Source organism: Panulirus ornatus, chromosome 17 (genome assembly GCF_036320965.1).
Source record: "Panulirus ornatus isolate Po-2019 chromosome 17, ASM3632096v1, whole genome shotgun sequence".
In the NCBI taxonomy this organism is placed as follows: Eukaryota; Metazoa; Arthropoda; class Malacostraca; order Decapoda; family Palinuridae; genus Panulirus; species Panulirus ornatus.
This window is the reverse complement of record NC_092240.1, coordinates 29,461,245-29,483,841: the sequence shown is the minus strand read 5'-3', so window position 1 is coordinate 29,483,841 and position 22,597 is coordinate 29,461,245. Positions and strand designations below refer to the sequence as shown.

Genomic DNA, 22,597 nt, shown 5'->3' with positions numbered 1-22,597 from the left:
ATAACATTGTTGGAACCATCATTCCTTCAAACATACCCATTTTAGCTCTCCAAAATAATGTTCTCACCTTCCACACATTCTTCAACGCTCCCAGAGCCTTCGTCCCCTCCCCCACCCTGTGACTCACTTCTGCTTCATGGTTCCATCCGCTGCTACATCCACTCCCAGATATCTAAAACACTTCACTTACTCCAGTTATTCTCCATTCAAACTTACCTCCCAATTGACTTGTCCCTCAACCCTACTATACCTAATAACCTTGATCTTATTCAAGTTTACTGTCAGCTTTCTTCTTTCACACACTACCAAACTCAGTCACCAGCTTCTGCAGTTTCTCATCCGAATCAGCCACCAGTGCTGTATCATCAACAAACAACAACTGACTCACTTCCCAAGCCCTCTCATCCACAAAAGACTGCATACTTGCCCCTCTCTCCAAAACTCTTGCATTCACCAACCAGTCAACAACAGAGTCACCCTCTTTTTTAATAAATTACACTGCAATACCATCCAAACCCACCGCCTTGCCAGCTTTCATCTTCCTCAAAGCTTTCACTAACTCTTCTCTGTTTACCAAACCATTCTCCCTAACCCTCTCACTTCGCACACCACCTCGACCAAAACATCCTATATCTGGCACTCTATTATCTAACACATTCAACAAACCTTCAAAATACTCACTCGATTTCCTTCTCACATCACCATTACTTGTTATTACCTCCCCATTAGCCCCTTCACCAATGTTCCCATTTGTTCTCCTGTCTTATGCACTTTATTTATCTCCTTCCAAAGCAATGTTTCATTCTCCCTAAAATTCAATGAAATTCTCTCACACCAACTCTCATTTGCCATCTGTTTCACCTCTTGCACCTTCCTCTTGACCTCCTGCCTCTTTCTTTCATAAATCTCCCAGTCATTTGCACTATTTCCCTACAAAAATCATCCAAATGCCTTTCATCTCTTTCACTAATAATCTTACTTCTTCATCCCACTACTCACTACCCTTTCTAATCTGCCCACCTCCCACGCATCTCGTTTTCCCAATCACCAGTCCTTTTCCAGCACAAAAATATACAAGCTCTACCATTTCCATTTACAGCACTGAACACCCCATGTACACCAATTATTCCCTCAACTGCCACATTATTCACCTTTACATTCAAATCACCCATCACTATAACCTGGTCTCGTGCATCAAACCTGCTAAGACACTCACTCAGCTGCTCCCAAAACATTTGCCTCTCATGATATTTCTTTTCATGCCCAGGTACAGAGGCATCAATAATCATCCATCTCTCTCCATCCACTTTCAGTTTTACCCATATCAATCTAGAGTCTACTTTCTTACACTCTATTATATACACCAACAACTCCCATTTCAAGAGTAGTGCTACCCCTTCCTTTGCTCTTGTCCTCTCACCAACCCCTGACTTTACTCCCAAAACATTCCCAAACCACTCTTCCCCTTTATCCTTGAGCTCTGTTTCACTCAGAGCCAAAACATCCAGGTTCTTTTCCTCAAACATACCTTTTTCTCATCTTGGTTACATCCACACACATTTAGACACCCCAATCTGAGCCTTCGAGGAGGATGAGCACTCCCCATGTGATTACTTCTTCTGTTTCCACTTTTAGAAGGCATGAGGTGCTTTGATCGAGTAAGTAATGAAAGGGTTAGAGAGATGTGTGGAAATAAAAAGAAAGTGGTTGAGAGAGCAGAAGAGGGTGTTTTGAAGTGGTTTGGTCACATGGAGAGAATGAGTGAGGAAAGATTGACCAAGAGGATATATGTGTCAGAGGTGGAGGGAACGAGGAGAAGTGGGAGACCACATTGAAGGTGGAAAGATGGAGTGAAAAAGACTTTGAGTGAATGGGACCTGAACATGCAGGAGGGTGAAGGGCATGCAAGCAATAAAGTGAACTGGAACGATGTGGTATACCGGGGTCGACCTGCTGTCAATGGATTGAACCAGGGAATGTGAAGCGTCTGGGGTAGACCATGGAAAGTTTTGTGGGGCCTGCACATGGAAAGGGAGCTGTGGTTTCGGTGCATTATACATGACAGCTAGAGGCTGTGTGTGAATGAATGTGGCCTTTGTTGTCTTCCTGGCGCTACCTCGCACATATGCCGGGGGAGGGGGTTGTTATTTCATGTGTGGCGGGGTGGCAATGGGAATGAATAAGGGCAGACAGTATGAATTATATACAAGTGTATATATGTATACGTGTGCATGTGTATATATATATATATATATATATATATATATATATATATATATATATATATATATATATATATATATACACTGAGATGTATAGGTTTGTATATGTTCATGTGTGGAAATGTATATATATACAAGTGTATGTGGGTGGGTTGGGCCATTCTTTCATCTGTTTCCTTGCATTACCGCTAATGAGTGAAACGAAACTCAAGGGTAAAGGGGAAGAGTGGTTTGGGAATGTCTTGAGAGTAAAGTCAGGGGTTAGTGAGAGGACAAGAGCAAGGGAAGGAGAAGCACTACTCCTGAAACAGGAGTGGTGGGAGTATGTGACAGAGTGTAAGAAAGTAAACTCTAGATTGATATGGGTAAAACTGAAAGTGGATGGAGAGAGATGGGTGATTATTGGTGCATATGCACCTGGGCATGAGAAGAAAGATCATGAGCGACAAGTGATTTGGGAGCAGCTGAGTGAGTGTGTTAGTAGTTTTGATGCACGAGACCAGGTTATAGTGATGGGTGATTTGAATGCAAAGGTGAGTAATGTGGCAGTTGAGGGAATAACTGGTATACATGGGGTGTTCAGTGTTGTAAATGGAAATGGTGAAGAGCCTGTAGATTTATGTGCTGAAAAAGGACTGGCGATTGGGAATACCTGGTTCAAAAAGATATACACATACACACGTATGTAAGTAGGAGAGATGGTCAGAGAGTGTTATTGGATTACGTGTTAACTGATAAGCGCACAAAAGAGAGACTTTTGGTTAATGTGCTGAGAGGTGCAACTGGAGGGATGTCTGATCATTATCTTATGGAGGCAAAGGTGAAGATTTGAAGAGGTTTTCGGAAAAGAAGAGAGAATGTTGGGGTGAAAAGAGTGGTGAGAGTAAGTGAGCTTGGGAAGGAGACTTGTGTGAGGAAGTACCAAGAGAGACTGAGTACAGAATGGAAAAAGGTGAGAGCAAAGTAAGTAAGGGGAGTGGGGGAGGAATGGGATGTATTTAGGGAAGCAGTGATAGCTTGTGCAAAAGATGCTTGTGGCATGAGAAGTGTGGGAGGTGGGCAGATTAGAAAGGGCAGTGACTGGTGGGATAAAGAGGTAAGATTATTAGTGAAAGAGAAGAGAGAGGCATTTGGACGAATTTTGCAGGGAAATAATGCAAATGACTGGGGATGTATAAAGGAAAGAGGCAGGAGGTCAAAAGAAAGGTGCAAGAGGTGAAAAAGAGGGCAAATGAGAGTTGGGGTGAGAGAGTATCATTAAATTTCAGGGAGGATAAAAAGATGTTTTGGAAGGAGGTAAAGAAAGTGCATAAGACAAGGGAACAAATGGGAACTTCAGTGAAGGGGGCTAATGGGGAGGTGATAACAAGTGGTGATGTGAGAAGATGGAGAGAGTATTTTGAAGGTTTGTTGAATGTGTTTGATGATACAGTGGCAGATAAAGGGTGATTTTTTAAGATGAAAGCCGGCAAGGCAGCAGGTTTGGATAGTATTGCAGTAGAATTTATTAAAAAAAGGGGGTGACTGTATTGTTGACAGGTTGGTAAGGTTATCTAATGTATGTATGACTCATAGTGAGGTGCCTGAGGATTGGTGGAATGCTTGCATAGTGCCATTGTACAAAGGCAAAAAGGATAAAAGTGAGTGCTCAAATTTCAGAGGTATAAGTTTGTTGAGTATTCCTGGCAAATTATATGGGAGGGTATTGATTGTGAGGGTGAAGGCATGTACAGAGTATCAGACTGGGGAAGAGCAGTGTGGTTTCAGAAGTGGTAGAGGATCTGTGGATCAGGTGTTTGCTTTGAAGAATGTATGTGAGAAATACTAAGAAAAGGAAATGGATTCGAATGTAGCATTTATGGATCTGGAGAAGGCATATGATAGAGTTGATAGAGATGCTCTGTGGAAGGTATTAAGAATACATGGTGTGGGAGGCAAGTTGTTAGAAGCAGTGAAAAGTTTTTATCGAGGATGTAAGGCATGTCTACGTGTAGGAAGAGAGGAAAGTGATTGGTTCTCAGTGAATGTAGGTTTGCGGCAGGGGTGTGTGATGTCTCCATGGTTGTTTATTTTGTTTATGGATGGGATTGTTAGGGAGGTGAATGCAAGAGTTTTGGAAAGAGTGGCAAGTATGCAGTCTGTTGTGGATGAGAGAGCTTGTGAAGTGAGTCAGTTGTTGTTCGCTGATGATACAGCGCTGGTGGCTGATTCATGTGAGAAACTGCAGAAGCTGGTGACTGAGTTTGGTAAAGTGTGTGAAAGAAGAAAGCTGAGAGTAAATGTGAATAAGAGCAAGGTTATTAGGTACAGTGGGGTTGAGGGACAAGTCAATTGGGAGGTAAGTTTGAATGGAGAAAAACTGGAGGAAGTGAAGCGTTTTAGATATCTGGGAGTGGATTTGGCAGCGGATGGAACCATGGAAGTGGAAGTGAATCATAGATGGGGGAGGGGGCGAAAGTTCTGGGAGCGCTAAAGAATGCGTGGCAGTCAAGAGCATTGTTTTGGAAAGCAAAAGTGGGTATGTTTGAAGGAATAGTGGTTCCAACAATGTTATATGGTCGTGAGGCGTGGGCTGTGGATAGAGTTGTGCGGAGGAGGGTGGATGTGCTGGAAATGAGATGTTTGAGGACAATATGTGGTGTGAGGTGGTTTGATTAAGTAATGATAGGGTAAGAGAGATGTGTGGTAATAAAAAGAGTATGGTTGAGAGAGCAGAAGAGGGTGTTTTGAAATGGTTTGGTTATATGGAGAGAATGAGTGAGAGAAGATTGACCAAGAAGATATATGCGTCAGAGGTAGAGGGAATGAGGAGAATTGGAGGTGGAAGGATGGAGTGAAAAAGATTTTGAGTGATCAGGGCCTGAACATGCAGTAGGGTGAGAGTTTTTCTCCATTCAAACTTACCTCCCAACTGACTTGTCCCTCAACCCTACTGTACCTAATAACCTTGCTCTTATTCACATTTACTCTCAACTTTCTTCTTTCACACACTTTACTAAACTCAGTCACTACCTTCTGCAGTTTCTCACATGAATCAGCCACCAGCACTGTATCATCAGCGAACAACAACTAACTCACTTCCCAAGCTCTTTCATCCACAACAGACTGCATACTTGCCCCTCTTTCAAGACTCTTGCATTCACCTCCCTAACAACCCCATCCATAAACAAATTAAATAACCATGGAGACATCACACACCCCTGCCGCAAACCTACATTCACTGAGAACCAATCACTTTCCTCTCTTCCTACGCGTACACATGCCTTACATCCTCGATAAAAACTTTTCACTGCTTCTAACAACTTCCCTCCCACACCATATATTCTTAATACCTTCCACAGAGCATCTCTATCAACTCTATCATATGCCTTCTCCAGATCCATAAATGCTACATACAAATCCATTTACTTTTCTAAGTATTTCTCACATACATTCTTCAAAGCAAACACCTGATCCACACATCCTCTACCACTTCTGAAACCACACTGCTCTTCCCCAATCTGATGCTCTGTACCTGCCTTCACCCTCTCAATCAATACCCTCCCATATAATTTACCAGGAATACTCAAGAAACTTATACCTCTGTAATTTGAGCACTCACTCTTATCCCCTTTGTCATTCTACAATGGCACTATGCAAGCATTCTGCCAATCCTCAGGCACCTCACTATGAGTCATACATACATTAAATAACCTTACCAACCAGTCAATAATACTGTCATCCCCTTTTTTAATAAATTCCACTGCAATACCATCCAAACCCACTGCCTTGCCGGCTTTCATCTATCGCAAAGCTTTTACTACCTCTTCTCTGTTTACCAAATCATTTTCCCTAACCTTCTCACTTTGCACACCACCTCGACCAAAACACCCTACATCTGCCACTCTATCATCAAACACATTCAACAAACCTTCAAAATACTCACTCCATCTTCTCACATCACCACTACTTGTTATTACCTCCCCATTAGCCCCCTTCACTGAAGTTCCCATTTGTTCCCTTGTCTTATGCACTTTATTTACCTCCTTCCAAAACATCTTTTTATTCTCCCTAAAATTTTATGATACTCTCTCACTCCAACTCTCATTTGCCCTCTTTTTCACCTTTTGCACCTTTCTCTTGACCTCCTGCCTCTTCCTTTTATACATCTCCCACTCATTTGCATTATTTTACTGCAAAAATCATCCAAATGCCTCTCTCTTCTCTTTCACTAATAATCTTACTTCTTCATCCCACCACTCACAACCCTTTCTAATCTGCCCACCTCCCACTCTTCTCATGCCACAATCATCTTTTGTGCAAGCCATCACTGATTCCCTAAATACATCCCATTCCTCCCCCATTCCCCTTACCTCCTTTGTTCTCACCTTTTTCCATTCTATACTCAGTCTCTCCTGGTACTCTATCACACAAGTCTCCTTCCCAAGCTCACTTACTCTCACCCCTCTTTTCACCTCAACATTCTCTCTTCTTTTCTGAAAACCTCTACAAATTTTCACCTTAGCCTCCACAAGATAATGATCAGACATCCCTCCAGTTGCACCTCTCAGCACATTAACATCCAAAAGCCTCTCTTTCGTGCACCTCAGCACATTAACATCGAAAAGCCTCTCTTTCGTGAGCCTATCAATTAACACGTAATCCAATAACACTCTCTGGACATCTCTCCTACTTACATACATACACTTATGTATATCTCTCTTTTTAAACCAGGTATTTCCAATCACCAGTCCTTTTTTTAGCACATAAATCTACAAGCTTTTCACCATTTCCATTTACAACACTGAACATCCCATGTACACCAATTATTCCCTCAACTGCCATATTACTCACCTTTGCATTCAAATCACCCATCACTATAACCCGGTCTCATGCATCAAAACTACTAATATACTCACTCAGCTGCTCCCAAAACACTTGCCTCTCATGATCTTTCTTCTCATGCCCAGGTGCAAATGCACCAATAATCACCCATCTCTCTCCATCCACTTTCAGTTTTACCCATATCAATCTAGAGTTTACTTTCTTACACTCTATCACATACTCCCACCACTTCTGTTTCAGTAGTGCTACTCCTTCCCTTGCTCTTGTTCTCTCACTAACCCCTGACTTTACTCCCAAGACATTCCCAAACCATTCTTCCCCTTTACCCTTGAGCTTCGTTTCACTCAAGAGCCAAAACATCCAGGTTCCTTTCCTCAAACATACTACCTATCTCTCCTTTTTTCTCATCTGGGTTACATCCACACATATTTAGACACCCCAATCTGAGCCTTCGAGGAGGATGAGCATATAGATACACAGACATATACATATATACACATATACATATACATACATGCTACCTTCATCCATTCCTGCCACCATCCCGCCCCACATGAAATGGCACCCCCCTTCCCCCCCGTGTGTGTGCAAGATAGTGCTAGGAAAAGACAACAGAGGCCACATTCGCTCAAAGTCTGTCTCTAGCTGTCATGTGTAATGCACCGAAACATCAGCTCTTTCCACATCCAAGCTGCACAACACTTTCCATGGTTTACACCAGATGCTTCACATGCCCTAGTTCAATCTACTGATAGCAAGTAGACACCAGTATACCACATCATTCCAATTCACCCCGATCGCTCAAATTCTTCTTCACACCATCCCTCCCCCTCCAATTCAGTCTCCCACTTCTCCTCGTTCCCTCCACATCTGACACATATATCCTCTTTTCCAATCTTTCCTCACTCATTCCCTCCATGTGACCAAACCATTTCAAGACACCCTCTTCTGCTCTCTGAACCACAGACTTTTTATTACCACACATCTCTCTTACTCTTTCAATACTTACTTGATCAAAACATCTCACACCACATATTGTCCTCAAACATCTCATTTCTAGCACATCTACCCTCATCCATACAACCCTGTCTTCAGCCTATACCCATTTTTGCTTTCCAAGATAACGTTCTCGACTTCCACACATTTTTCAACGCTCCCAGAACTTTCACCCCCTCCTCCACCCTATGATTCACTTCCGCTTCCATGGTTCCATCCTTTGTTGTCTTTTTCTAGCACTACCTCGTGCATATACGAGGGAAGAGGGTTGTCATTTTATGTGTGGCGGGGTGGCGACGGGAATGAATAAGGGCAGACAGTAAGAATTATATACATGTGTATATATGTACATGTCTGTGTGTAGACGTGTATGTATATACATGTGTATATGGGTGGGTTGGGCCATTCTTTCGTCTGTTTCCTTGCGCTACCTCGCTAACACGGGAGACAGTGACAAAGTATAATAAATATATACATTATATACATATATATATATACATTAAATTTTAGGGAGAATAAAAAGATGTTCTGGAAGGAAGTAAATAAAGTGCGTAAGACAAGGGAGCAAATGGGAACTTCGGTGAAGGGCGCAAGTGGGGAGGTGATAACAAGTAGTGGTGATGTGAGAAGGAGATGGAGTGAGTATTTTGAAGGTTTGTTGAATGTGTTTGATGATAGAGTGGCAGATATAGGGTGTTTTGGTCGAGGTGGTGTGCAAAGTGAGAGGGTTAGGGAAAGTGATTTGGTAAACAGAGAAGAGGTAGTGAAAGCTTTGCGGAAGATGAAAGCCGGCAAGGCAGCAGGTTTGGATGGTATTGCAGTGGAATTTATTAAAAAAGGGGGTGACTGTATTGTTGACTGGTTGGTAAGGTTATTTAATGTATGTATGACTCATGGTGAGGTGCCTGAGGATTGGCGGAATGCGTGCATAGTGCCATTGTACAAAGGCAAAGGGGATAAGAGTGAGTGCTCAAATTACAGAGGTATAAGTTTGTTGAGTATTCCTGGTAAATTATATGGGAGGGTATTGATTGAGAGGGTGAAAGCATGTACAGAGCATCAGATTGGGGAAGAGCAGTGTGGTTTCAGAAGTGGTAGAGGATGTGTGGATCAGGTGTTTGCTTTGAAGAATGTATGTGAGAAATACTTAGAAAAGCAAATGGATTTGTATGTAGCATTTATGGATCTGGAGAAGGCATATGATAGAGTTGATAGAGATGCTCTGTGGAAGGTATTAAGAATATATGGTGTGGGAGGAAAGTTGTTAGAAGCAGTGAAAAGTTTTTATCGAGGATGTAAGGCATGTGTACGTGTAGGAAGAGAGGAAAGTGATTGGTTCTCAGTGAATGTAGGTTTGCGGCAGGGGTGTGTGATGTCTCCATGGTTGTTTAATTTGTTTATGGATGGGGTTGTTAGGGAGGTAAATGCAAGAGTTTTGGAAAGAGGGGCAAGTATGAAGTCTGTTGGGGATGAGAGAGCTTGGGAAGTGAGTCAGTTGTTGTTCGCTGATGATACAGCGCTGGTGGCTGATTCATGTGAGAAACTGCAGAAGCTGGTGACTGAGTTTGGAAAAGTGTGTGGAAGAAGAAAGTTAAGAGTAAATGTGAATAAGAGCAAGGTTATTAGGTACAGTAGGGTTGAGGGTCAAGTCAATTGGGAGGTGAGTTTGAATGGAGAAAAACTGGAGGAAGTGAAGTGTTTTAGATATCTGGGAGTGGATCTGGCAGCGGATGGAACCATGGAAGCGGAAGTGGATCATAGGGTGGGGGAGGGGGCGAAAATCCTGGGAGCCTTGAAGAATGTGTGGAAGTCGAGAACATTATCTCGGAAAGCAAAAATGGGTATGTTTGAAGGAATAGTGGTTCCAACAACGTTGTATGGTTGCGAGGCGTGGGCTATGGATAGAGTTGTGCGCAGGAGGATGGATGTGCTGGAAATGAGATGTTTGAGGACAATGTGTGGTGTGAGGTGGTTTGATCAAGTGAGTAATGTAAGGGTAAGAGAGATGTGTGGAAATAAAAAGAGCGTGGTTGAGAGAGCAGAAGAGGGTGTTTTGAAGTGGTTTGGGCACATGGAGAGGATGAGTGAGGAAAGATTGACCAAGAGGATATATGTGTCGGAGGTGGAGGGAACGAGGAGAAGAGGGAGACCAAATTGGAGGTGGAAAGATGGAGTGAAAAAGATTCTGTGTGATCGATGTGGTATACCGGGGTTGACGTGCTGTCAGTGGATTGAAGCAGGGCATGTGAAGCGTCTGGGGTAAACCATGGAAAGCTGTGTAGGTATGTATATTTGCGTGTGTGGACGTATGTATATACATGTGTATGGGGGGGGGGTTGGGCCATTTCTTTCGTCTGTTTCCTTGCGCTACCTCGCAAACGCGGGAGACAGCGACAAAGTATAATAAATAAAATAAAAATATACATATCCATACTTGCTTGCCTTAATCCATTTCTGTCAATACCCCACCACACAGGAAGTAGCATCGCTACCCCTCACTTCAGACAAAGAAGGCCACATTCATTCACACTCAGTCTCTAGCTGACATGTGTAATGCACCGAAGCCACAGCTCCCTATCCACATCCAGGCCCCACAGACCTTTCCATGGTTTACCGCAGACCTTTCACATGCCCTGGTTCAGTCCACTGACAGCATATCAACCCCAGTATACCACATTATTCCAATTCATTCTATTCCTTGCACACCTCACCCTCCTGCACGTTCAAGTCCCAACTGCTCAAAATCTTTTTCACTCCATCCTTCCTCCTCCAATTTGGTCTCCCACTTCTCCTTGTTCTCTTCACCTCTGATACATATATCCTCTTTGTCAATCTTTCCATACTTATTCTCTCCATGGGTTGAAATCATTTCAACACACCCTCTTCTGCCACACTCACTCTCCATGTGTCCAAACCTTTTCAACACACCCTCTTCTGCTCTCTCAACCACACTCTTTTTATTTCCAAACTTCTCTCTTACCCTTTCACTACCTACTCGATCAAACCATCTCACAGCACATACTGTCCTCATACATTTCATTTCCAACACATCTACCCTCCTCCATAGAACCCTATCTATAGCCAACGCCTAACAACACATATAACATTGTTGGAACTACTATTCCTTCAAACATACCCATTTTTGCTCTCTAAGATAACCTTCTCTCCTTCCACACATTCTTCATCGTTCCCAGAACCTTTGCTCCCTCCCCCATCCCGTGATTCAATTCTGCTTCAATGGCTCCATTTGCTCTTAAGTCCACTCCCAGATATCTAAAACACTTCACTTCTTTCAGTTTTTCTCCATTCAAACTTAAATCCCAGCTAACTTCTCCCTCAACCCTACTGAACCTAATTACCTTGCTCTTTTTCACATTTACTCTCAAGTTTCTCCTTTCACACACTTTTCCAAACTCAGTCACCAACCACTGTGGTTTCTCACATGAATTAGGCAATAGAGCTGTATCATCAGCAAACAACAACTGACACTTCCCAAGCCCTCTTATCCATAAGAGACTGCATACTTGCCCCTCTCTCCAAAACTCCTCCATTTACCTCCCTAAACACCATATCCATAAACAAATTAAAACAACCTTGGGAACATCACACAACCCTGCTGCAAACCGACATTCACTGGGAACCAATCACTCTCCTCTCTTCCTACTCGTACACATGCCTTATATCCTTGATAAAAACTTTTCACTGCTTCTAGCAACTTACCTCCCACACCATATACCCTTGAAAACTTCCACAAAGCATCTCTATCAACCCTATCATATGCCTTCTCCAGATCCATAAATGGTACATGCAAATCCATCTGTTTTTCTAAGTATTTCTCACATATGTTCTTCAAAGCAAAGATCCTTCTGAGTAACATTCCTAAAACATTCAATTTTGCATTCCACCTCATAGTGGAACAGCAATGGAGTTAATTTATTTGAAACTTAATGATAAATATTTCAACCTATTGTCAAATAGCTTATCATTATGAAAACCTTAGCATAAGAACATTCTACATTACTCAAGTTTCCAATGTGAGGAAAAATTCAATACAAATACTATGAATCAAACTTACTCATCAAATACAACAACATCCATCCTATTTGTATAAGATCTTGCAAGTCTCAAAGCTAAGTCATTGGCTTCAGACCTGTTAAATAAAAAGATAAGCATAAATATTTCTTGAAAATAATTTCACTTTTTGTTTGCAAGGTGTTATTTCAAGTGACAAGTTCTTTTTCTTCCACAAAGAAACTATGAGAACTAATACAATAATCCCTTCAAATAAAAAAAAAGAGACAATCAATCTAATCATGACTTTTGTGAGGTGTAGGCAGAACGTAAAAAAAAATATCATTGCGAACATATGTGTCCCATATGTGTTTATGCTGTAGGTGATGTTTCTGTTATAGGATACGGCAAAGTGGTGACCAGGGCCTCTGTTATCTTGGCTTGGAATCTGTTACAAACGTGTGTTCCATATATGTTTATGCTGTAGGTAAAGTTTATGTTATAGGATATGGCAGCATAATGGCCAGGGCCTGAACGGGGACCTTGTCCTGTCCCAGGGTGGCTTGAAAGAACCTCAGTTCACCATGTCATCATGTGTGGTCTGCCCAGCTCTTAGGACTGACATTTTCCTTCCCTTCTCCCTTGGCGCAAGACAGTTACGGTCAAGAGAAGAGGTCATCGCTATGAAATATGACTTCCCCTATATTGTTCTTTAACATAAGGATGGGGGGTTGGGCCTTAAGCAAGATGAGAGCCAGACCTTAGGCCTCAAGCCAATCAGGAGTGGCACTATGGGCCACCCTCCTCTAATCACAGTTGGGATGAGGGTGTTTCAATCCGGCCTTCAGCCAATCAGGACTAACTGTACTTGGTCATTTCTCCCAAACACAGTTGAGAATTTCAGGTCAGGGTGGGGTTGGACGCTCCTTGCTCGCTCCCCCTTCAATAAAAGCCCCTGATGACTGCTTGGCCATGAATCCTTCAGCCATCACTTGCCTACCAAGTAAAGTGGCGCCACACTAAACTCTATGGTGTCACACTGTGTCTGTCAATTAGTCTGAGTGTCATAGTGTATTGTAACTTGCCTCATGGAATTGCCCATCGATAAAGTGTATCGTGTCATATTTCTGAGTGTAACAATGTCGTGTAACTTGGCACGGAATTGCCCAATAAATAAGAGTATCTTGTATCATGTTTCTAAAGTCAAATTGTCATAAAGGAAAGAAATCATCTGGTTTGAAATCTTACACAAAATATGGAATGTTACGTAAATGCTTGTGCCCAATTAATGTGCTTTTATTACCTTGTACTCTTTATTCCTTGTATTATACGCAGTTTTAACCCTGGTGTTTAATTTCATCCCATAACTTTAAGATAGCATTATCCAGAGTTGTGTAACAAAGAAATTGGTGACCTCACCAGGATTTTTATTATCTTTATGGAGTCTCTTTCCTTGTTCATTAATCATGCTGTTGACCAGTAACACTGATGTTAAACATTTCTGTCGGTCTGAGCCCTCTCCCAGTGATGTTAGATCTTTAACAACTTGTGAGCTAAGGCTTACTCCTGATGGGTTGGGAGTGGTGTACGACCGAAATTCTCATAGAGCAGAATTCGAGACTCATAATAAATCAGTTCATTGGCAAATAGCTCATAGGTAATGTGCCAGATGTTGAAGCTAATGTTGATGATAGCGTCCCCTCATCAAAGTCAGTCAAATCTTTAATCCCTCCCCAGCATTATAGTGATGTTAATGTTAATCCTGAATACTTGCAGTTCTAACTACAGATTGCTAAACTTAACACAGAAAAAGAACAAGCTAAACTACAGGTACAGAGGGAATGGACTGGGCAGATTAGGTTAACTTTGGAACGAGGACTTATGACAGGGCAAGTCACAACCAGAACCAGCGTTTGATCATGTGAGAAACAAAAGTTTTATACCAAAGTTCTTTGAAAATGACGTAACTAAACATTTCCGTAAGTTTGAAAATGTTGCCAATCAGCTCTCTTGGCCAAAGTCATCTTGGTCGATTTTTTTACAACCTGTCCTTGTTGGTAAGGCTCGGATTGCATGCGCCACGTTGTCTAGTGACCAATATACTGATTATGAGGACATGAAGGAGGTTGCGCTGAGAGCTTATGAGTTAAATCCAGAAGCATAGATGCAAATTCAGAGCTAAGAATAAGAGTCCTAATCAAACCTTCATAGTATTTTCGTGAAAAGGGCGATATATGCACGCAGTGGCTATGCTCCGAACAAGTTTGTGCGTTTGTGGAAATTTAAGAATTAATGATACTTGAAGTGCTGAATAATCTAACTGATCAAGAAGTGAAGTCTGTTGACAAGGCTGGGGTACTAGCGGATCAGTAAGCACTGACTAGCAAACTTGGTATGAAGAGACTTTCAAGGGGGTTTGGCAGAGGAAAATCCAAATATAATGTAACTCCACCTAAATCTACTCCCTTGCTGGAGGCTACAAAGAGTCTGAGGAACAACTCCAAAAGGGTTATGACTTGTTGTAATTGTAGCAAGGTTGGGCACAAGGTGAGGGAATGCTGGGCTAGAGTGAAGGAATCCAGAAACTCTACAAAGGGTAGGCTGGTGCGTCTCTTCTCAACTTTAGGGCCACCTAGTAATGTAAGTGAGGCAAACCCTTTTCTTATGAAAGTGGGGGGGGCCCCCCCCCCTGCGAGAGTGATAATCTGTCTGTAGGTGAGGATCCGTTTCGGGGGAACAATGCATTCCTGTTTAAGGGCTATTTCAGCAGATGTGAAGTACAAGGAAAAAAGACCGAATTACGAAATTCTGGTGTGCTGCAGTCCCTGATGTTGGATGGCTTGGTGTCAGTAGGAGAGTCTGAGGACCAAGTCTTGTTAAACAGGCTGTGGAGGTGCAAGGAAGCTCCACTAGTCGATGTGTGTGTGTGGAAACAGATCTCTTCACGGGCCATGCTTTTATGGGGATTGTGGATAGGTTACCTGTCAGGAGTGGATTTTGTGTTAGGCAATGACCTAGTGGGAGGAAAGATGAATCTAGTACAAGTGTTGCCTATGGGACTGGTGGAGTCCACGGAGATAGCGCAACTTGAGGAAGAGGTACCACAGTTACTCCTAGAGTATGTAGGTGCCAGGTCCATGGCAGCTAGCATGGCAGGCCATGTACCTGACGACATAGTTGTTGAGACAGAGAGACTGAGGATGCTCTCTAAGAATGAGATGCAATGAGAGAAAGCTGTGTGATACCCTCTCTGCTGGTGTAGACTCTGTTGAGGCAGAGGAACTGATGACGCTCTCAAAGAATGAGACCAGTGAGGGGAAGCTGTGATACCTACTTTGTTGGTGTAGACTCTGCTGAGGCGAAGAGATTGAGAATACCCTCTGAGGATGAAACAAATGAGGAAAAGCTGTGTGATACCTGCTGTGCTGGTTAGAAATCTGAACAAGAGTCAGTGGGTGAGGCTGATGATTTGCCTTGGCAGAGTCTGATGAGATTACAAAGCGCCGAACCAGAGTTTGAAAAACTGTCTTGAGTCAGCTGAAGAAATGGCTGATGGTTATGACCTTTGGGATGAGTTGTTAATGAGGAAATGGCGTCCAGTGTCATGTAATGAGGAAGACGAAGAGTGACAGGTAGTCCACCAGGTCGTGATGCCACGTCCATGCAGAAAGGAGATTTTGAAGCTTGCACATGACTCAAGCTTCGCAGGTCACTTGGGGGTGAGAAAGAGCCTAGACCAGGTGTGGCAGAATGTGCGTTGGCCAGGATGTCGCTCAGTTTGTAAAGATGTGTCATACATGTCAAAAGATGTGGAAGCCTAATCAAAGGTTTGAGGCTCTTCCCTTATTTCCTATTCCCCTATTTCAAGCTCTGTTTGACCATGTCATAGTAGACATTTTGGGCCCACTGCCAAGAACCTCATCTGGCAACTGTTACATTTTGAGTATTGCTGATATGGCCATGAGATATCCCAAAGCAATACCATTAAGAAACATGATGCCAAGGCTGTTGTCCGAGAGCTGCTTAGCTTCTTCACAAAGTTTGGACTACCCAAAGAGGTGCAGTCTGATCGGGACAATTCACAAGAGACCCAGGATCAAATGACGAGCTGGCATGACAGACGGTCTCCATTAAAACACTTTGAGATGGGCAATGAGGCGTTGCCTTTATTACTCCAACTGATGCTTAAACCACTTGTTAATCATGATTCTATCCTTTTCAAGCAGAAAGCTCTGGCTTACAAGACCCACCTTTCAGCAGCAGCTGTGTGTGATGAGGAGGACAATCTAGCTATGGGTGCCCTGGGGACTTGACGGAGGCATGGACAGGAAGGAGTAGGACGTCTGCCCTGCTGTTACACACCTAGAGGTCTGCCAAAGCTCACCTGGATGGGTCTCCCTGACGAACTCTGACACAGTCGTGTGAGGTGCCTGGCCTATTGAACAGGCTCCTTACTGGGGAAGTCCACAGAGTTACCATTCTTCAGGGGGAGCTGGACTACATGCAGGAGTACAATCTGATGGAACCATGTCAGTCACTGCAGAGCTTGATCGCAACCCTTATAACCAAGCCTGACAAGCCCTATTGGTTCTGCATCGACTACCACCAAGTCAGCAAGGTAATGAGGACTGCCAGTCCTCCATTCCACCAACAATAGAGGTCCAAGCTTTAGCCCCTAGATTACCCTTAGAAAAGAACTGAGGTGTTTCTTGGGTATGGATGGATACTACAGGATGTTTCTTATTAACTTTCCCACAATTGCAGCCCCTATCACAGATTCATTGAAAAAAGATGTCAGATATATTTGGAAAGAGCAGTGTGAGACAGCCTCTCGTCAGTTAAGAGCCATACTTTTTAATTGTTCTATTTTGCAGGCTCTAAACAGGTTAACCGTAGATGCCAGTGATGTAGGAGCTGGTACTGTCCTCTTGCAGGAGGATGAGCTACTTTGTTAAGAAGGTTAATCAAGCCCAAACAGAGTAACCCACCATTGAAAACAAACTTTTGTCTTTGATCTTTGCATTACAACACTTTCTGTATACTTGTGCCCTTCAGGCAATCTTATCAGGGTGTATACTGACCATCATCACTTTAAATATTTTAACAATTTCTGGGATAGGAGTCAGAGGTAAACTAGGTGGGCCTTGGTCCTTCAAGAGTATAATGTAGAAATTCACCATATTGGCTGCACACATAATGTGTTAGCAGACCATTTATCCCATTCTTAAGGTAAAAAAAATTCCTCTTCCAGGAATTTTCTCCTTAAAGGAAGGGGTCTTACGAGCATGTGTGTTTATGCTGTAGGTGATGTTTATGTTACAGGATATGGGAAAGTGGTGGCCAAGGCCTCTGTTATCTTGACTTGGACTTTGTTTTGAACGTGTGTTCCATATGTGTTCATGCTGTAGGTAATGTTCATGTTATAGGATATGGCTGAGTGATGGCCAGGGCCTGAATGGGTCCCTTGTCTTGTCCAAGATTGGCTCGAAAGTACCTCACCTCGCCGTGTCATCATGTATGGTCTGCCCAGCTCTTAGGACTAATGTTTTTCTTCCCTTCCCCTAGGCGCCAGATGGCCGAGGTCAAGAGAAGATGTTATCACAAGGAAATATGGCTTCCCATACATCATTGTTTAATGTCAAGACAGGGGGCCAGGCCTTAGGCAAGATGAAGGCTGGACCTTAGGCCTCTAGCAAATCAGGAGTGGCACTATGGGCCACCCTCCTTCAATCACAGTCAGGATGAGGGCATTTCAATTTGGCCCTCGGCCAATCAGGACTAATTGTATGCGGTCATTTTTCCCAATCACAGTTGAGAATTTCAGGTCAGGGCTGGGCTAGCTGCTTCCAACTTGCTCCCCTAAAAATAAAAGCCCCTGACGACTGCTTGGCCGTGCTTTCTTCAGCCATCATGTGCCTAGCAGGTAAAGTGGGCTTTCTCTCTGTCTCAAACTCATAGCCTATGATCACTGTAAAGTGGCGCCACACTAAACTCTACGGTGTTGCACTGTGTCTGTCATTCAGGGTCTGAGTGTCATAGTGTATTGTAACTTGCCTCATGGATAAAGTGTATCTTGTATCATATTTCTAAGTGGAACAATATCGTGCAACTTGTCACAGAATTAACCAATGAATAAGAGTATCTTGTATCATGTTTCTAGTCAAATTACCATAAAGGAAGGAGATCTCCTGGTCTGAAATCTTAACTGAAATGTGGAACGCTGCGTTAAGGTAAATGTTTGTGCCCAATTAACGTGCTTCTGTTACCATGTACTCTATATTTCTTGTATTATATGGTTTTAACCCTGGTGTATAATTTCATCCCATAACTTTAAGACAGTGTTATCCAGTGTTGAGTAACAGTATGACAATATGCAGTCCTGATAATCAAGTAATGTGTGGATCTGAGGGTTTTATAGAGTTTAGAAATACATGTACTGTATGGACCGCAGATTGAGGTCTGAATATATCATAGCTGTAACAGGGTGTTTTGTTTACCTAATGGCAATTCTAAATTGTAATACAAGTAAATACATAATGAATGAAACTTTTGATGATATTCACAAAAATCATCTACAGGAAACTCATGCTGTAAGTTTTCATTGTACATGAATGAGCCACATCACTGATCTTAGGAGTCAGAGGTTTTAGAAATATAGATTTTCAATATTCCAACTGTACCTGTAGATGAGACTTTGTATTATCTTTGAAATGAATACCATCACATTTTTAATTAATCTTATATTATAAATTCCAATCTGATAATTCAGAATGAGAGACAATATGTATGTGTAAGGTAAAATTTTCATAAGTTTCCAAAACTGACTGCTATCCCACATCCAATCAGTGATATTACAAATAAATGACAGCTATTTTCCCAGTATGCTGCAACCTTATATTGTTCCTGGATAAGGCATAAAAGATAAAAGTTTCGGCATTCATGTGGCCTTATCTACACACCACATTCACATCCAAAAACAAGAATGCTCAACACATGAAACCCTTTTGCACACACTTTCATAATCCCTAACCCAATAACATTTTTAATCATTTCTAAACCTGTTCCTAGTACTCTCAAACTCACTAGCTCTTTTCTAAAAAATCTTAGCATTTCACAGCTTACTCAATTAGTACCACACACCATCTCAACATGGAATTAGCTATACCTGAATCCATCAGCTCTCTTTCTTCAAACCTCTACAAATTACTTTTTCAGTATATCAAAAACCTGCATGCCCTTCAACACTATGATTTTCAACTTATGCCTGGATTTTGCATGGGAAAAGCTTTTCACACCATATAGAAAGTATCCATAAAAATGTTAAGATAAAGAACACTGCTGATAATCTCCATCTAAGTGAAGTTCCATTATATCTTGTTCCATCTATCTTTTAGCTCTCTTAAAAAAGTTATCAGAAGTAATCTCAATTTTGAACAATCTCCACTCAATTTTGTAATAAGAACTGCATTTCTCAGAAAACAATGCTTTAAGTTATGTTGTAAAAATTTTACTTTTGCTTTCATGTTGAACTCTTTCATCTCATCTACTATTCTCATGGATAGAATAATGGGTGAAATAAAAGTACGAGTTTTTAAGGTCTGAATGACAAGAATTCTGGCCCTTTCCTTCAGAAGATAAACTGCAGAACTCTTCACTTCCTTGTGTTTATTCTGACACTAATTATATATCTCCCTTTATGAGGCAATTCTTTAATCATTTCAAAAATGGGTGATGCTTTATCATTTTTTCCTATCATGCCCAACCATGATATGGGTAGCCAGGACTATATACATTTCTGTGTTTTTTTGTCTGAAGGTATAGTAGCTACAGAATTACTGCATAACTGCAAGTCCTGGACCCTAAATGTAAAAGAATGGAAGAGTGTGACATGTTGAACTTTAAATAACTGACAAAAATATATGGTGAAAAGTGGAATGATCATGTAGGGAATGAAAACGTAAAAGCAAGGTGTGGTAATAAGAGCAGTCTGACAGCAAAAGCTGACAAGAATGAGCTGACATGGTTTGGGCATATGGAGACGATGAGGAAAGAAAGTCTGACTAAGGGGATCCATGTGTCAGAATTGGAGGGAGCAAGAGGGAGGCTAAGACAGAGAGGGAGTAGAAAGATGGAGTGAAAGTGATTTTGAGGTGCTAGGGCCTAGATTTGGTTAAGAGAGAAGAGGTGATGAAAGCCTTGCAGAAGATAAAATCCAGCAAGGCAGCAGGTTTAGATGGTACTGCAGTTGAATTTATCAAGAAAGGGGGCAACTGTATTGTTCATCGGTTGGTAAGGATATTCAATGTATATATGGGTCATGGTGAAGTGCTTCAGGATTGGCAGAATGCATGTATAGTACCACTGCACAAAGGCAAAGAGGAGGTTACTGTCCAAACTACAGAGGCATACACTTCTTGAGTATTCCCGGAAAAGTGTTTGTGAGGGTACTGATTAAGAGGGTGAAGGCATGCATGTACAGAGTGTCAGATTGGGGAGGAGCAGTGTGGTTTCAGAAGTGGTAGAGGATGTGTGGGTCAAGTGGTTGCTTTGAAGAATGTGTGTGAGAAATACTTAGTAAAAGAGATGGATTTGTATGTAGCATTCATGGATCTAGAGAAGGCATATGATAGGGTTGATAGAGATGCTTTGTGGAAGGTCTTAAGAGTATATGGTTTGGGAAGTAAGCTGCTAGAGGCAGCAAGAAGTTTCAAGGGTGTACGGCACGTGAATGAGTAGGAAGAGAGGAGCGTGATCAGTTCCCAGTGAAGGTTGGTCTGCAGTAGGGGCGTGTGATACCCCCATCATTGCTTAATCTGTTTATGGATGGGGTGGTTAGGGAAGTAGTTGCAAGAGTTTTGGAGAAAGGAGAGAGTATGCAGTCTGTTGGGGATGAGAGGAAATGGGAAGTGAGTCAGAAGTTGGTGAATGAGTCTGGAAAAGTGTGTGAAAGGAGAAAGTTGAGTAAATGTGAATAAGAGCAAGGTTATTAGGTTCATCAGGGTTGAGTGACAAGTCAGATGGGATTAAGTCTGAATGGAAAAAAACTGAAGGAAGTGAAATGTTCTAGATATCTGGGAGTGGAATTATCAGCGAATGGAACCGTGGAAGCAGAAGTGAGTCACAGGGTGGGGTAGGGGATGAAGATTGTGGGAGCAATGAAGAATGTGTGAAAAGAATGAACGTTATCTCGGAGAGCAAAAACGGGTATGTCTGAAGGAGTAGTAGTTCCAACAATTGTATATGGTCGCAAGGCAAGGGCTGCAGATAGGTTTGTTTGGAGGAGGGCAGATGTACTGGAAATGAAATGTTTGAGGGCAATATGTGGTGTGGGGTGGTCTGATTGAGTAAGTAATGTAAGGGTAAGAGAGATGTGTCGTAATAAAAAGTGTAATTGTTAGAGCAGAAGAGGGTGTGTTGAAATGGTATGAACATATGGAGAGAATGAGTGAGGAAAGGTTGACAAAGAGGATATATATGTCAGAGGTGGAGGGAACAAGTAGAAGCAGGAGACCAAATAGGAGGAGGAAGGATGGAGTGAAAAAGATTTTGAGTGATTGGGGCCTGAACATACAGGAGAGTGATTGAGGTACAGACAACAGAGAGAACTGGAACAATGTGTTATACCAGTCGACTTTCTGTCAAGGGACTGAAAGGACATGTGAAATGTCTAAGGTAAACCATAGAAAGGTCTGTGGGGCCTAGATGTGGATTGGGAGCTATGGTTTCAGTGCATTACACAAGACAGCTAGAAGTTGAGTGTTAACAAATGTGGCCTTTTTTTTCTGTTTTCCTGGCGCCTCCTCACTGATGCAGGGGTTAGTGATGCTGAATATGTATGTATATGTGTATAAGTTGATATGTATATGTATGTGTAAGATATATATGGGATGCATTTAGGGAAGCAGCGATGGATTGCGCAAAAGATGCACGTGGCATGAGAAAGGTGGTGGGAGGTGGGCAGAAAAGAAAGGGTAGAGAGTGGCGGGATAAAGTAAGGTTGTTAGTGAAAGAGAAAAGAGAGGCGTTTGGATGATACTTGCAGTGAAGTATTGCAAATGACATGGAGATGTATCAAAGAAAGTGGTAAGAGGTCAAGAGAAAGGTGCAAGAGTTGAAAAACAGGGCATATGAGAGTTGGGGTGAGAGTATCATTAAATTTCAGGGAGAATAAAAAGATGTTTTGGAAGAAGATAAATAACGTGTTTATGACGAGAACAAATAGGAACATCGATGAAGGGAGCAAGTGGGGAAGTGACAACAGGTAGTGATGAAGTGAGGAGATGGAGTAAGTATTTTGAAGGCTTGTTGAATTGTTTGGTGACAGAGAGGCAGATATAGGGTGTTTTGGTAGGGGTGGTGTGCAAAGTGAGAACGTTAGGGGGAATAGTTTGGTGAAGAGAGAAGAGGTAGCGAAAGCTTTGCAAAAGATGATCTCCGGCAAGGTGGCGGGTTTGAATGATGTTGCAGTGGAACTTAATAAAAAAGAGGGTGATTGTGCTGTTGATTGGTTGGTAAGGATATTCAGTGCATGTAAGGACCATGGT

General features: G+C 42.2%; 1 protein-coding gene across 1 annotated transcript in view; it reads right to left on the bottom strand.

The window, feature by feature from the left end:
* The window catches only part of LOC139754661 (ethanolamine-phosphate phospho-lyase-like), a 290,015-nt gene that overhangs the window by 145,318 nt on the left and 122,100 nt on the right, over positions 1-22,597 (bottom strand). The window contains exon 4 of the mRNA XM_071672194.1: positions 12,118-12,192. Coding sequence (XP_071528295.1) covers positions 12,118-12,192 — 75 coding nt within the window. The remainder of the gene's footprint in view (positions 1-12,117; positions 12,193-22,597) is intronic.